The sequence below is a fragment of the Echinops telfairi genome, unplaced genomic scaffold (assembly GCF_000313985.2).
Source record: "Echinops telfairi isolate 266 unplaced genomic scaffold, ASM31398v2 ScPeMD7_655;HRSCAF=1070, whole genome shotgun sequence".
NCBI lineage: Eukaryota > Metazoa > Chordata > Mammalia > Afrosoricida > Tenrecidae > Echinops > Echinops telfairi.
Window position 1 is genome coordinate 26,761,996 of NW_022104553.1, and position 14,570 is coordinate 26,776,565.

Consider the following 14,570-nt stretch of genomic DNA (forward strand, 5'->3'; position numbering starts at 1 on the left):
GCCCCCCAGAACCACACAGGCAGCGGGAAGACCTTCCACCAAACCAGTACCCATGGGTCAGGGAAGTCTACCCTGACTGAGGCACCACAGCCCCACCCACCCTCCAACACACAGGTTTCTCAGAGCGAAACAGTGCCCCACGGGGTTTTCAGTGACTGATTTGGGACAAGAAGACAGCCAGGTCTTTGGACGGCCATGGGATCTGTCACCCTTTTGGTTGGCAGCTGAGCTGCACTACCTGTTGACACCCTGCTGGAACTTTGGACAGAAAAGACTCAGTGCTGCACTACGGGGGGTGGGGGGGCGGGGGGCTCAACCCCGCTTCCACAGCCTGAGAAGGCTCGCTTCGGGCACCACCTGTACCTGACCAAGCATACAGCCCCACGCCTGATCCCACCAAGTCCTGGAGCTCAAGAAAGGTGGGGGCCCTGCCCAAGGGGCAGAGCCCAGGCGCTGGGTCTGGGAGCAGCCCCAGACCTCAGCACCACCCCACCCCTCCCCCAGGCCACGCTCTGGGAGCCAAGGCTGGCACAGGGGCCTTTGGATGTGCGAGTCTGCTGCCTGCTGTGCTCGGTCGTTTTTACCACCAGACTGACTCACAGCAACCCCTTGGAGGGTCTTGGGGCTGTCAATCTTCGGAAGAACAAATGACAATCACCATCCTCACGGGTGAGTGTGAACTGCTGACCTTGAACAGCCTCAGCTCACCTTGCAGTGAGAGCAGGTTGCCACAAGCGCTTTCCATCAGGAAAACAAAACCAGGGTCCACATGGAAAGAGCTAGTTAGAAAGCCACTTAGCCACCCAGATGACGGGAGTGGGAGATGACTCGGACCAGAGCCCACACGAAGTGCTATGAGCGGGCGCCAGACCACCAGGCCTCGCTTGCCCCTGGGTCCCAAGCCCCACCTCTCCCTGGGCCCCAGAACTCACCGTTTATAGGGGTCGTAGGTGGGGCTGTCTCGGCGGGCATAGCTATAAAGAACAGGATGGGGACAAGTAAGGTTTGAGGTTGAAGGAGGCATGGAATTGGGTCCTCTCCCCCAGCTTCAGCCTGAAGGCCCGAGCCTGGCACTGGGCAGCCAGGTGAGGCTGGGGCCACGGGATAGCCTCCTGCCTTGATTTCCCCACCCAGCCCCACCCGCAGTCCTCAACCCACCTGCAAACAACACCCCACACCACCTGATGCTGGGCAGCGTCGGTCACTTGGCATGCCGCCCTCAGACCCAAGGTCTGCCCCTCCCTCTCCCTGTCCCCACCCGTTCTGCTCATAGGGTCGTGGCTTCTCTCGGGGGAGTCCTCCACGTCTGATAAAGGAAGGGGACACAAACCCAGGGTCAGGCCCCAGTGTCCCGCCTCCTTCACTGACAGGAGAAAATCACTGCCCATGAAGGCACAGGGTCAGGCCCACACCACACCCCACGAGTGAAGCCTCCCTGAACAGCACGGGCTGCACAGGCCCACCTGGCCACGAGGCTGTGTGCAGGCTCACCGCCGGGCCACACCGCCTCATCCAAACCTGCCCCAAGATGTCCCTGCGGGAACCTGGGGCAGGACACGGTGCTGTCAAGGAAGCACTCACACAGGGCCACACGGGAGCGCTCTCCGTCTCCCCTGCAGCAGCAGCTCAGCCACGTCCCACCGCCTACCGCCCCAGCACCAACCAGGGTCCTGGAGCAGAATGACGGCTGGAGATGGGGTCCACGTGCCCCTCAAGGCCACTCCCACCCTGAACCTCTGCTGCGGACACCCACTGCTGCCCCAGGAGGCCCCCCTCTGGGGCTGGAACTCCGCCTCACAGCCACCCGACCCAAGCTCCCCACTGCAGGATGCCATACCCGGGAGAAGCCCCCTACCTGGGTGGGCTGATCTTGCGGCCCCTCAGCCGCTTCTCCCGGAACTCCCTGCGCTGGCGCCGGGAACGCCGGCCCTGGGGTGAGGGCACCAGGTGAGCACAGGCGCCCTGAGCCGGCTGCCCCCGGGTCCCCTCGCCCACAGGCCCCGCTCCTCACCGAGTACATGGCCTTCTCCTCCTCCAGGGCCTTGGCGTGCTTGATGGCCTCCGCCTCCTCCTTGTCTTTCCGGAGCATCCTGACGTGAGGGCCACAGGGTCATAAAAGGGGTGTCACAGGCAGGGAAAGCAAGGGGCTCGTGCCATCCCGGAGTCTCCCACACTTTGTAGGTGCGGGGGTGCCTACGAACCCCCCTGGGGGCCCCAGGGGGGGGGGGGGGGGCACAGCCAGCCAGCCTGCCTGTCGGGTGGTGAGAACTGGGACGGAGGGAAGGGGACAGGCAGAGGCCTGACAGGACAGGACAGGAAGAAAGCTGAACTGTGCCCAGGGTGGGCGGGGCAGTCCACCGAGAGCAGTCCTGAGAGAGGGGCAAGCCTCAGCGAGTAGGACCAAGAGGCCAGGCGGGACCCAGGGGCTGCAGGGAGGCCGTGGTCTTCCCTGATGACGAAGCCTGGGTGGACCATGCAGACTTGGGTTGGCCCCACGGCCCCTCACAGTTCTGTGAGGTCTCCTGAGAAAGGCCTGGCTTGGGAGGCCAGGTGCGGAGCTGAGGAATGATGCCTTTCCACCAGGGGGTGCTGTCTGTCGGCCAGGCTGGGAGCCCAGCAAGAGGAGGGGCAGGCGGGGGCGGGCAGCCCCTCACCTGACAAAGTCACCATCGGCCATGCCATAGGTTGTGGCTTGCTTGTTGAGATCTGCCACCTGTTCCTGGTTCAATTCATCGACGTCCACCTCCACGTCTGCACCAAGAGAAGGGCCGTCAGGGGTGGAGGCCCCATCACAGGGATGGGGGGTGGGGTGAGGGGACAGTGCCCCGGGAGGAGGCCAGGGGCACCCACCAGCCTCCCAGTCTCTTCAGAGAGCTCAGGTCTAGCGTGTCTGGTGGCCAGCAGGGAGACCACACACCTCAAGGACGGGTGGGGAGGGAAGGGGCAGAGAGGACTCCAGAGGGCTGTGGGTGGAGGCCTGGGGGCCGATGGGGAGGTGAGCGAGCAGGGTCTGGCTCTGGGGTGAGCGGGATGGGGGAGGCAGGAGGAGACAGATGCCGCAGTTGGACGGGCCGAGAGAGGGTGGCACAGTGGGCGGGGGGGCGAGGCATGAGGGGGCATGGCCCCACACACCAGGGCCAGTGGACACTACAGGAGCACCAAGCTCGAAGGCAGAAGGCAGAGAGAGCCAGACCTTGTTGAGGAAAGACGGCCACAGGGAAGAGAGGGGGAGAGAGAGAGAGAGAGAGAGAGAGAGAGAGAGTGGGGGAGAGAGAGAGAGAGAGGGAGTGGGGGAAAGGCAAAGGCAGCGCGGGGCGGGGGTGCAGCATGTAGGAGGCAGGGCTCGTGACGGCAGGGCACCCCACAGGGTGAGGGATGAGACACAGAAACGATGCCCAGGGACTGGGGGTGGGGAGGGCAGAGAGGGGACCCCACCGATGTCGGGGATGACCTCATCTTCATCCGAGTTGCTCTCCTCCTCCTCGGCCGGCGACTCCTCCTCGGCCGGCTTCTCGGTCACCTTCTCTACCTCGGCCACCGTGCTGTCCTCGTAGGTGTAACCGATGGACGCCTTCTTCTCCGCCAGCCTGGGGGAGGGAGGGGAAGAGCAGCAGCATCAGGGGGCAGGCAGAGCTGGGGCGCCAGACATGAGGTCCTCTCCCACAGCTGCCTGCAGGCCCGCCTCCACGCTCCCCGGCAAGCTCTTCGGTGCTCAGGAGCCTGGGTTAGCATGGGCCCAGTCCCCTCTTGTCCTCCGGGCCAGCTCTCACCGAGGCTTCCTTGGACCCCGACACTCCCAGGGTGAGCTGAGAACTGCTCTGGGTCACTACTCAAGGGACAGGGTCTCAGGAGGACCAGGGGTGGAGCCATCTCAGACCATACTGCGCACCCACCCAGACTCTGAGTGGTGGGCGCCTTGTGAGGCGCCGCTGTGCTTGTCTCAGACTGGGTTGATCAGAAGCTCCCAGTGGCTGGAATGGGGGTAGGGGCCAGCAAGGCCCTAGAGGTCACCCAGGAGCCCCAGGAAAATGCTGGTACCCGTGGCGGGAGCCCCGTAAATGCCCTAGACACTCAATCCAGGTCCCCCGTGGACTGTAGGCCAGGCATTGGGTATGGCCTGACTTCTAACCATCCTGTTGACTGTGCCCCCAGAGGAGGCCCAGTTTACAGGGGAAGGCACCGAGAATCTGGGAGGGATGCCCACTCTGGTTCTAGCCAAGGCACCCATACACACACCCTCACCGGCCTGGGGAGCCCCTCCTGTGAGGTGGCACCAGGCCCAGCATGGGAAGCAACTCGGCAGAGGGTAGGTGAGGCCGGCCCGATGGGCTCCGGCCGCGACTTACTTCTTCTTCTCGTCCTCGCTGGGTCTCTGCAGGCCCCCGTAGAGCTCGTCGATGTAGATCTGGTAGAGGCACTGCTCCTCCGAGACTGTGGCGGAGCAAGCGCACGTGCGCCCGTCAGCCAGCCAGCCGCGGGGAGGGGACATGACGGCAGAGCCCCCAAGAAGGCAGCGTGCGTCTGCTGGCACGCAGAAAATACCTGGCTCCCCCAACCAGCCGCCCCGTGGCCTTGGACAGAGGGCTCAACCTCTGTTTTCAACTCCTGATACGTAGAGGCCATTTCTATGATTGTTGACGGGGCGACCGAGCCAACACGGTGGCAAGCGAAGTGATGCCAACTGATGGGTGTCGATGCCCACTGGCAGTGAAGGACGGGACAGAACTGCCCCTCACCTTTCTCCCCAGGGGCGACCAGGGGGGTCCCACCACTGACTTTGGGGTTGGCAGCCGAGTGCTTAACCCCTGCACAGCCACCGCCACACACACACACACACACACACACACACACAACACCTTGTACAACTTGGCAGCCTCGAGGACTCAGCGTACAACCACCCTGTCTCCTGTGCTAAGCAGTGTCTCCCCACTCACACCCAGGCCCTGGCCTGTCCCCTCGGTTTCTGCAGTCACCTTGGTTACTGCTGTCACTCTGATCCCTCCTAGACAGCTCTTAAAAGAACAGAATGTTCCACAAGAGCATGCTGTTCAAGGCAGGCATCCCTGCTCCACCCCACCCCCACCCCCACCCGCTCTCCACCAGCTAAGCTAAACCATCGTTAAGATGTTTGCGGCAACTCCAGGAGGTGTTTTGTCAAACATGTAAGGATTTTCAGGGCAGTAGTTTTGGGACGTATGGATTCCATGAGAATATGAAAGTCTGTCCTACACGCGCCTCCTCTGACCGTTCATAGAATCTTCACTCTAAAGTGTCAGTCATGGGAGCCGGGCACCATCGAGTTTGTCCAGTCTCGTGGCAAAGGAGAGAGATGTTCCAGGGAGGCCATGAGGCACACATTCCATCTCTTCCTCCCGTTCCTGACTATCCTTCCTGTTACTCCAGGTAAACAGAGACCAGTTGTCCTGCCCCCACTTCCCTTTCTGTTTGGGGACCCTGTCATGAAGATCGTTGGCCCAAGAACTAAGGATCTGCTCCCCAATGCCAACCCATCAGTTGACATCACTGCACCAACTGAGGCTGTGTCAACCCAAACCACCTCTGGTCCTCCTGCAGAGCTGTGCCCAGATGCCCCGTGGGCAGGGCACAGCTGCTCCTCCGGGTCTAGGAGGTGTGGGGATGACGAGTGTGACTGCCACGAAGTCAGTGCGACCCGCAGTGACCCTACAGGGCAGAGCAGGACTGCCTCTGTGGGCTGCCCAGACTCTCTCCCAAGAGCAGCTAGTGGTTTCAAACTGCTCGACATGTGCCCACCCACCACACACCCCCGGGACTCCAGACAGACCATGAGATGCCTCCTGTACCAGCCCGAGAGCTAGGCCAGCCCAGAGCAACTGGGCTGGGAGCAGAGGCGCAGCCCTTGAGTGGAAGTGCCGGCTCCCGCTTTCTCGCTGGCCCGCCCGGCCACTCCCCTCCCAGTCACTCACTGCCGGCAAAGTCGTTCTGCACCAGGCCACGGTAGCGCTCGTAGTTACACTTCCGCTCGTCCGACTCCTGCTCTGGGGAGCTTTGGGGAGGTCCAGATCTCGAGGTCAGTGGGAGTGGAGCAGAAAGAACCCACCCACCTTCCTCCCAGGAGGGGACCGGGGCAGAGCTGCACTGGGAGGCGGCTTACATGGTGGTGAGCAGTGGCGGGGTGTAGTCGGGGATGTGGTCCAGGTGGGCGCGGACATCGAAGCGGTCTATCATGTTGTTGGTGTCCCCCTGCCAGGGCATCCTAGGGAGACAGACGGGCACTGCTTCTGGCTCCCCACCCCCACAACACAGGGCACCTGTTTCCGGCCACTGGCCCTCAGCCACTCAGATCCTTGTGCCAGGCTCTCCATGAGCCCACCCCCTGTGCCCTGGCACCTGGAAGGGGGGGATGGCTAGGCGGCCCTGGGGGAACCAGGCCCAGAGTCGCCGGATCGGTAACAGTGGGGAACGTGACCCAAGCCCCATGTACCCCCTGTAAATCCACTCCTTGTTCCCCTAAGCCTCGGGGCCCTAACCTCCCCTTGCCATCACTACAAGGACCACTCAGGACCGCCTTCCCAAAGCCCTACCACTATCCTGAGCCTAGGGCAGTCACCCTCACACACAAGCCAAGCACCCCCACCCCTGCCTGAGTCCCCAAGTCTGCCCGGATCCTGAGGTCTCCGGTCCCTTCTGTGCCCGCTGTCAGTCACAGCCCTGCCCTGTCTTACATGTTCACGGGGCTCTCAGCAGCCAGGGCGACAGCAGAATCCAGGTGTACCTTGCAAGCCCGGCCGTGCACCTGCAGGAACTGGGCCGGGTCCTTCTTCTACAGGGACACACAGAGGCCAGGTCACCCCCCAAAGGAGCCAAACTCGACCCGCCACCCCAGTCAAGCACAGCAGCGCAGCCACCTCTGCGTTCCCATGAGGGCTGGGGGCACCCAGTCTCTGGGAACAGGCAACCACCTCCTCTTCGGTGGTGGCAAGAGGCTCCAACCAGGCCTCTATCTCCTGCGCCAGCAGGGCCCTGCTCCAAATAGCAGGGCTCCAGCCGCCCCTCCCTGGGCCCCGGGCCCAGCCTAGAGAGCGCAGGGCTAAGCTGTTCCACCACCATGGCCAGTCACAGGGCACTGCAGACCAAAGCTGACCTGCTAGGAGGGCTCTGGCCACAGAAATGAAACTGACCGACGAGACCCTCGAGCTGCAGCTGGGGCTATTGCGCCCACTCCACGGCCCCAGCGAGCTGCTAGGCCACCATCTCTGAGGACGCAGACTGCCACATCCAAACTGCCCACTTTTGGGTCAGCAGCCGGGCACTTAACCAGTGAGCCCTCAGGCCTCTTCACATACAAAGGTGGTCACAGAATTTCCCAGGTGCTGTCAGAAGCCCTGGCCCCAGGCTGCAGGGTGGCCCCACAGAGCTCCCAGAAGCAGACTGCCAGGTGGGGAAGGCCTGGGTGGGTTTGATGGCAAACTCCTGATGGGTAGTACAGCGCTTCAACAACTGTGCCACCCAGGAACACCTGAATGTCTGCTGACCCAACAATTCTGCTCCTGGTGCCTGCAGCCCCACCCGCAGGAGAAACTGGGTCTTCCCACGAGTGCTCGTCCCCGAGGGCTGGTAGCAGCACGGGCTCATGAAGGCCCAAAGGTGACAACAATCAATGCCGCCAGCATCCCGAGGAGCTGATAAGCACCACACAGGTCCCTGGCCAGGAAGGAAGTGCTGTGACCTCAGGGTGGCCCAGCAGAGGCCGGGCGCCATGAAGACGCTGCTCCCACGAGGCACGCAGCAGCACGGGGACGGGCTGCCTAGCTCCGTCACTCGAAGGCTGGGCTGGGCTGTCCTTGGGAAGAGGTTCTGGAACGGATTGTGGTGATGACTATGTCCGTTCCCCCCCACCCCCCACACACACCCCATCCCCCGACCTGGTAAACCCGCCCTGCCTTCACGTTAGACACTCGGGCAGCATGGTAGGGGGGTGCCGGCACCACTGAGCGCTTTTAAAGGACACCAAAATGAGACTTGCTCCAGCTTGCTGGGGACCTAGGGACGGTTTCCAGCCCTGGACTGATCCCTCAGCAGCTCACAAAGCTGGCCTCCGGGCAGCTGTCCAAGGAACCCCTCAGCCCCCGACCTCACCCCCGCCTGCATTCACCTCACATCTGGGGCCTGGAAGGGGCTCCCAGCAGGAGCTTAGGGGGATGCTGCCACAGTGACCACGTTCATGTTTGGACCATGCTGGACCTCTGCCTGGGGTCCAGCACCCCATCCAGTCTTCCCCCACCTTCCCCATACCCCAAAACACACACACACACACACACACACACACACACACACACACACCCCGCCAAGATCCCCCAGTGCTCTTCCAGGCTGTGTGCCCAGATCTGATGGCAGCCAGGACTCAAGGGTCACTATGGGCTGTCTCTGCTCCAGCCAGGGCGGGGAGGCTGCTGATGGGGCAGACTATCGAGGCTGGGGGTGAGGACCAGAGTGCAGGGCCCCACGGTCAGAGGAAGCCTCTGGAACTGGTACATCTCGCAAGGTCACCCAGGGCGGTTTCCGTCTCCCAGCCAGCAACCAAGCTTCCTACCCCAGGCAGCCGGCCGATGCCCCGGGGCAGACTGACCATCTACACGATGCACGGCAGAGTCTCTAATGGCTGCTCTTCTGGGACAGTGGATTGCCAGCTTCTCTGCTGAGGCATCTCTGGGGGCCTTGAACCTCCACCCTCCCAGCAAGCAGCTGAGCTCCATGACCACATGCTCACCCCCAGGGACTCCCCACATGGGAGAATAAGGGCTCTTCCTCCCTTCCTTCAGGTCAGAGCTGGGCAAAGTGAAGCTCAGCGGGGGCAAGGGCAGTAGCCTAAGATGACATACCACCACCAAGCCAGACGGGGGCTGTGCGTGCACCCAGAGGGGCCCTAGTCCCAGCCCACGCCTCACAACTTGCCGGCCTGCCTGCTGGATCAGACACAGCTCGAGTTAAGGCCGCCTGTTCGTCCCACTGGGGTCGGCACCGATGGAGGACATGCCAGTGACAGCACATGCCCGGTGCCCCTCCTCCAGACAGCGACTACCGAGTAGTGGCATGGGCAGTGCTGAGCTGGGCCAGTCCCCCTGACCCCAGCTGGACAGCCAAGGAACTCAACCAGCAGGAAGGGCTGTCACCTGGGTCCTTCTCAACGTCCCAGTAAAGGGAGTTCCGTTTCTTTACCCAAGGAGAGCTGGCATGGGCAGAGGGAGAGCAGGGCCTAGGGAGCAAACCGGAGCCAAGGACCCAGCTCTGGACGGACCCAGACACGCAGCCCACCCTGCACCCCACCCCCCAGCAGCCACCACCTCGCCATCTCCACTGCCCAGCTCTTAATGCCGGTCACGTCGCCCCAGGGACAACGGCCGCTTGTACCGCTTGTACCACACAGCACTCATTATGCCCCCCCATCATCTGGCGAGAGGGACAGCTGTCACCACTGTCTGGGTGGGAGGGCAGCCCTGAGCTTCCTGATGTCCCAGGCCAGCAGGACCAGGTCCCATCTCCTTTTCAGGCACAGTCCTTCCACCCGGGTGCAAACCCCAGTGGGACCCAGCAGCGGTAGCTTCGATCCTGTCCAAGCTGCCACTCAGTGATCCCAACCTCACCAAATACCCCAGGCCCGATGCGAGGGAGCATGCCACATCTGCCACCACTGGTGACTGACCACTGCTTGTCCCGGCATCCAGCTGCTGTCCTCTGCCACTCTCGTCCGCTGCTGAGTCGCAGTGGTGGCCCCGTGGACGACAGAGCCCGCAATGCTTCCCATCCGGTCCCTGGCCATCTTCACGATGGTGGCCACCTCATCTAGAGCCCCCCTCCCTCGGCCAACCCCCGACTCGCCTCACCAGACACCCAAGCCTCAGATCTGCTTTCCCTGATGACAGGGTCCAAGGGCTTCGTGCCAAAGCCTCACCACCTGTGACAGGGCTCTCTCTCCAAGGTCCCGTCCCTTGCCCCTCCACCCCCCCCCCCCCCCCCCCCCCCCAGGCCTGCTAGGACTAGAACGGATGGACAGGGGCAGCAGGCACCGGCTACGCCACGCCAGGGACCCCCAATCAAAGGCAGTGTGGCGTCCTAGAACGAGAGACCCGATGCAGTGGCGACACACTGAGCTTCGAGTCAAAAGGTGGGTAGTTCGAAGCCCACTGGGGAGACACCACAGGAAGATAAAATAAAGGAACCCTACAGAAACGCAGAAGCCAGGCCCGCCGGCGTGGACGCAGTGCAGGGATGGGGCAGGAGAGAGAAGGGCCCCACCCCCACTGGGCTCCTCCTGAGGCTGGACTCGCTAAGGAAGCAGAGCGCCTTTGCTTGCTCCCCGGGAACAGCTGACGGGTTTGCACTGCTGGTCTTTCGCTTAGCAGCCAATCTCGCAGCCACTGTACCACGTGGGCACCACCACGGTTCTTTCCACTCACACGGGCTGGCCATGTGTCAGGAGCGACGTGTTGGTGGCTACCCACAATTCACCCGGAGCTCTGGTGGAGCAGTGGGTTTTTTCTCGTGGGGCTGCTGCCTGCAAGGTCAGCAGTTCGAAACCAGCAGTCATTCTGTGGCTACTCAGAGATGGTCTCAGACACCCACAGGGGCAGATCTACTCTGTCCTATAGGCTGAGTCGGGATCGACTCTGTGGCAGTGAAGGGTTTTCCTCTCCAAGTTTAGTCCAGTCCTGAACACGCACTTAGCATCTGGGCAGCCGCTCAGGCAGAAATGACACCAGGCCAGTCCCTGCACAAGCGGCAAGTCCCAGCAGTGATAGATGCAGTTTGTTAATGTTGTGTTACTCATCAACTCTTTCAGACCATATTCAGTGGGCCAAATACTGGATGCAAATGTGAACCACAAGAACGAGGCTCATGCTAAGTTCTCTCCTGAGGGGAAGGGCAGGGAGGTGGGCCAGCACTCACGGAGCACATGGCTTATAGGAGGCGGGAAGGCTTCCCCAAGGACTAAGCAGGCAGTACAGGGGAGAAACAGTGAACCCAGGGCTAGGCAGAACACAGCTGGTGTGAGTGCAGGCATTGCCAGCCATGAGCCTGACCACGTAGTGTCTCAGTGGCTGTGGTAAGGAAACTGGGCATTTTCCTAAGGGCACTGGGGAGCAACAGAGGCATCTGAACAGGGGAGAGAAGAGATCCGCTGTGGGCTTTAGAAAGAGCTCTCTGGCCACTCAGAGCACGGCCTGGAGGGGACAGGAGATGGGAGAGGGTGGGGCAAGGGACAGTGATACGGGAGTCCATGGTAACACTGTTCCCAAGCCCACTTCCAGGAGACCTCCTAAGAGGATTGCAGCCGGGGGCTTAAGGGCAAAGGGGAGTCAAGCAGTTGAGGAGGAGGCATGACAAGCATACAGGCCTGAGGGCAGAGACAGAACCCAAGGCAGGCTGGGCCGCCTACGGACAAAGCTTCCAGGCTGGCAGCGGCCAGACCACAAAAACCTTTTAGGCTGCGGGATGGGGTTTGGGCATTTCTGGCGCAGTGAACAGAGATGGCGCCTACCGGGTGCCAAGCCCAACCTCAAGGACGGCTGAGCTCTGGGTGCACCAGAAGACAGCGGAGAGCAGACAGGTGGCCTGGCTCCAGAGGTGGCCCCTCTGACATCGGCTTTGCTCCAAGGGCCACCGAGACAGGCTTCCTTCCCACTCACCCCAGTGTCCCTCTGGTTGCCACCACGTCTCGGGCCTCCCTCCTCCTCCCTTCGTGGGGAGCCTCCCTCGGTGACTTACGATCTTCTCGTAGTACTCCCGCCGCCGCTCGGCGCGCTTCTTGTAGTCCACCATCATGCCACGGAGCTTTCGCTCATGTTTGCGGGCTTCGTGCCACATGGTGGCGAGGCCGAGCCCGAGGCCCCCAACCTGGGAGAGGAGGGGATCCGGCACGGTCCGTCAGATGGGCAGGTGCCACGGATGGCACCAAGCCCAGCACTGGGCAGCGATGGGGCCCCCCCACCCCTGGAGGGGGAAGTTCGGCCACAGGGAAAAACTACAGCGGGGGCAGCAGCTTGAACTGCAAAAGCTAGAGGCCACCGAGTCCATGCCGACTCGCTCTTCGTGACCCTACAGGACAAAGTAGAACTGCCCGTGGAGTGGCAGCTGGTGGGCTTAACCAGCTGACCTTTCTTGCGGTTAGCATTAACACCCACACCCACCCCTGTAGCCCTCGGGACTCCTGAGCCAGTAGCTTGGCATACCTGGAAAACCTTTAAGGGGTTCGGGGGTGAACAGCCCCAGAAAAGGGGTCTCCTGGTTTCAACATGCCGGAGTCAGGGATGAGAGGTTTTGGGGGGGTGGGGGGGAGGGGCTGGTGTGGCATGTGTTTGAAATCAGCCGTGGGGGGGAAGAGACAGGAGTCGCTGGGGCAGGTGCTCAAGAGGAAGGGGTTGAGCTGAATGTCCCCACCCAAGGAGCAGTCAGGGGAATGGAGGATGAAGGCAGGTGGGAAGGACTTTATTAGAGAGTAGGGGTATGTGGTTGGGGAATGGAAGACAGGCGCTTGGGGGAGGGGGGGTGCAGAAGGGCGGGGGAGAGGGCTCTGAGGAGAGGCCCAGCCGGGGTGCAGGGGCGGGGTCTGAAAAGGGGGGGGCTGTAGAGGGGGGTAGACAGAAGGGGGTGGGCAGGCTTGGGGGCAGGGCTCACGGACGGGGGCGGAACCTGAGGGTGGGGACACTCGGCGGACGACGCGGCCTGAGGGCATATGCCGAGCTCGTTTGTGACACGGGGGCGGGGCCTGTAGCCGGCGGCCCGGCTCTCGGCCAGGTCCGACGCCGCCACTTCGGACTCCGGACCCAGGCAGGGGCGCGGCCTGAAGTCGGTCCGGCCAACCGGGGTGCGGGTCGGGGAGCCCTCGGGCCCGGGGCCCGGCGGAGGTGCGCGGCGGGCCCAGGAGAAGCCGAGGCGCGGGCGCTTGGGGCTGACGCAGGCCCGAAACCCAAGGGACGGGGCCCGCCACCTCCACTCACCGGCTCGTCGCCACCTCCCACCGCGGTGCTCGCGCGCGCGGCCCGCACCGGAAGCGGAAATGGTGCCCCTGAGCAGGGGGAAGGGCGTAGCGCGCCGACGCACGGGGCGGGGCCTCGAGGGGGCGGGGCCAGGCAGCCGGAGGGGCGGGGCCTCGAGGGGGCGGGGCCCGGCGGGGCCGAGCGGGAGACCCAGCGGAGAAGAGGGCTCGCCCCACCCCCCGCGCCCGAGTGCCCCAGACGTAGACGCGAGACCCCCCCCAAGGCTCAAAAACTCATTTTTATTGGAAGACTGTGAACCAGCAAACAACCTGAACGCCCCCTCCCCCGCCGGCAGGGATCCACCCGCAGTACAATCCGGGTGGAGAAGGGTCCCCGCGTGCAGGGGAGGAGGCCGTGGGCCTGGGGGCCAGGTCCCTTAAGCTCTCCGGACTCGAGTGTCTCATTGGTAATCAAGGCTCGCAGAGAGCCCCGTGCTCCGGAGCCCCTTGCCAGCGCAGAAGATGTCCGTTTGGTTCGGAAAGACGGATGAGGAAGGAAGGTGGGCTGATGGGCGCCGGTGGCCCGGCTCACGGTTGGACATCCGGCCCCTCGGCCGCTGCCCGCCCCCCTCCCCCCAGTTCCTCTTTCCCAACGCGCCCCAGGGGGCTACGTGGCCTCAGGGCCCGGGGACAGGAGGCCTCCCCCAAAGGCTGCTTCACGATACTGATTAGGAAACATGTTGCTGCCCACGAGGCTGGCAGTGCCCCCGTCCCCGGGCCCCGAGGCCTGGTACGAGTCCAGCGTCAGCAGATCGGGGCCGGGGGGCTCCCCGACCGCAGCCCCTGTGCCCCCGCTGCCCGGAACAGCATTGACAAGCGGCAGAGGCGCGGGGGGCAGCAGGTCCAGCATGGTGAAGAGCGTGGGCGCCGTGGGGTCGTAGGCAAAGCTTTCCTCCAGGAGTTCGGCCGCAGCCGGGGGCTCCAGGCCCGGCAAGGACACGGAGCCGGCGAAAAAGTCCGTGTCCCCCAGCAGCCCTGTTGGCGGGAGGAAGGGACCTGCAGAGAGAGAGAGAGAGAGAGAGAGAGCAGGGGAGGGCTAGGGTTTAACTTCCGCTCTGAATGGTGGTTGTACCCAACCAACCGTCATCACCCCACTGTGGCTGCTAAATTGGTGCAAAGTGACCAGGTGGCTGCAGCAGTGGGCTGACACAACTAACCACGATGGTGAGGCATGGGCACTGTTTGCTTCTGTTGTGCACGGATGACTGTGAGTCAGACTGGCTCTAGGACCCCTAACAACAGGCAAAGTAACTGGCTGTCCCAGGGAGCTGGTAAACTGGGTTGGGGAGGGTGTCCCCCACCCCACCCCACCCAGAATTGGTGAGGAGAAGAAGCTTCCAGAAGAGAGAAAACCAAATCAAACGCACTGCCCTCTAATTGATTGCAACTCATCGTAACCAGATAGAACTGCTTCTGTGGGCTTCCCAGACTGGAACTCTTGCCTGAAGTAGAAAGCCTGGGGGTTTTGAACTGCTGACCTTGCGGCCGAAACGCTGAACCACTACGCACCAGCTGGGCTGCTCCCCAGCCAGGGTAGGCTGGGGTTATGAGCTGC

General features: G+C 62.9%; 2 protein-coding genes across 2 annotated transcripts in view; both read right to left on the reverse strand.

Moving 5' to 3' along the window:
* The window catches only part of LOC101643957 (CLK4 associating serine/arginine rich protein), a 17,897-nt gene extending 6,039 nt beyond the window's left edge, over positions 1-11,858 (reverse strand). Inside the window, exons 1-10 of the mRNA XM_004710564.2 lie at positions 11,746-11,858; positions 6,705-6,802; positions 6,134-6,235; positions 5,946-6,025; positions 4,347-4,431; positions 3,436-3,587; positions 2,655-2,751; positions 2,012-2,090; positions 1,856-1,929; positions 933-974 (exon numbers count right to left, since the gene is read on the reverse strand). Coding sequence (XP_004710621.1) covers positions 933-974; positions 1,856-1,929; positions 2,012-2,090; positions 2,655-2,751; positions 3,436-3,587; positions 4,347-4,431; positions 5,946-6,025; positions 6,134-6,235; positions 6,705-6,802; positions 11,746-11,844 — 908 coding nt within the window. The 5' untranslated portion in view covers positions 11,845-11,858. The remainder of the gene's footprint in view (positions 1-932; positions 975-1,855; positions 1,930-2,011; positions 2,091-2,654; positions 2,752-3,435; positions 3,588-4,346; positions 4,432-5,945; positions 6,026-6,133; positions 6,236-6,704; positions 6,803-11,745) is intronic.
* A 1,752-nt stretch (positions 11,859-13,610) lies between these two features.
* The window catches only part of RELB (RELB proto-oncogene, NF-kB subunit), a 40,953-nt gene continuing 39,993 nt past the window's right edge, over positions 13,611-14,570 (reverse strand). Inside the window, exon 13 of the mRNA XM_045292679.1 lies at positions 13,611-14,011. Coding sequence (XP_045148614.1) covers positions 13,623-14,011 — 389 coding nt within the window. The 3' untranslated portion in view covers positions 13,611-13,622. The remainder of the gene's footprint in view (positions 14,012-14,570) is intronic.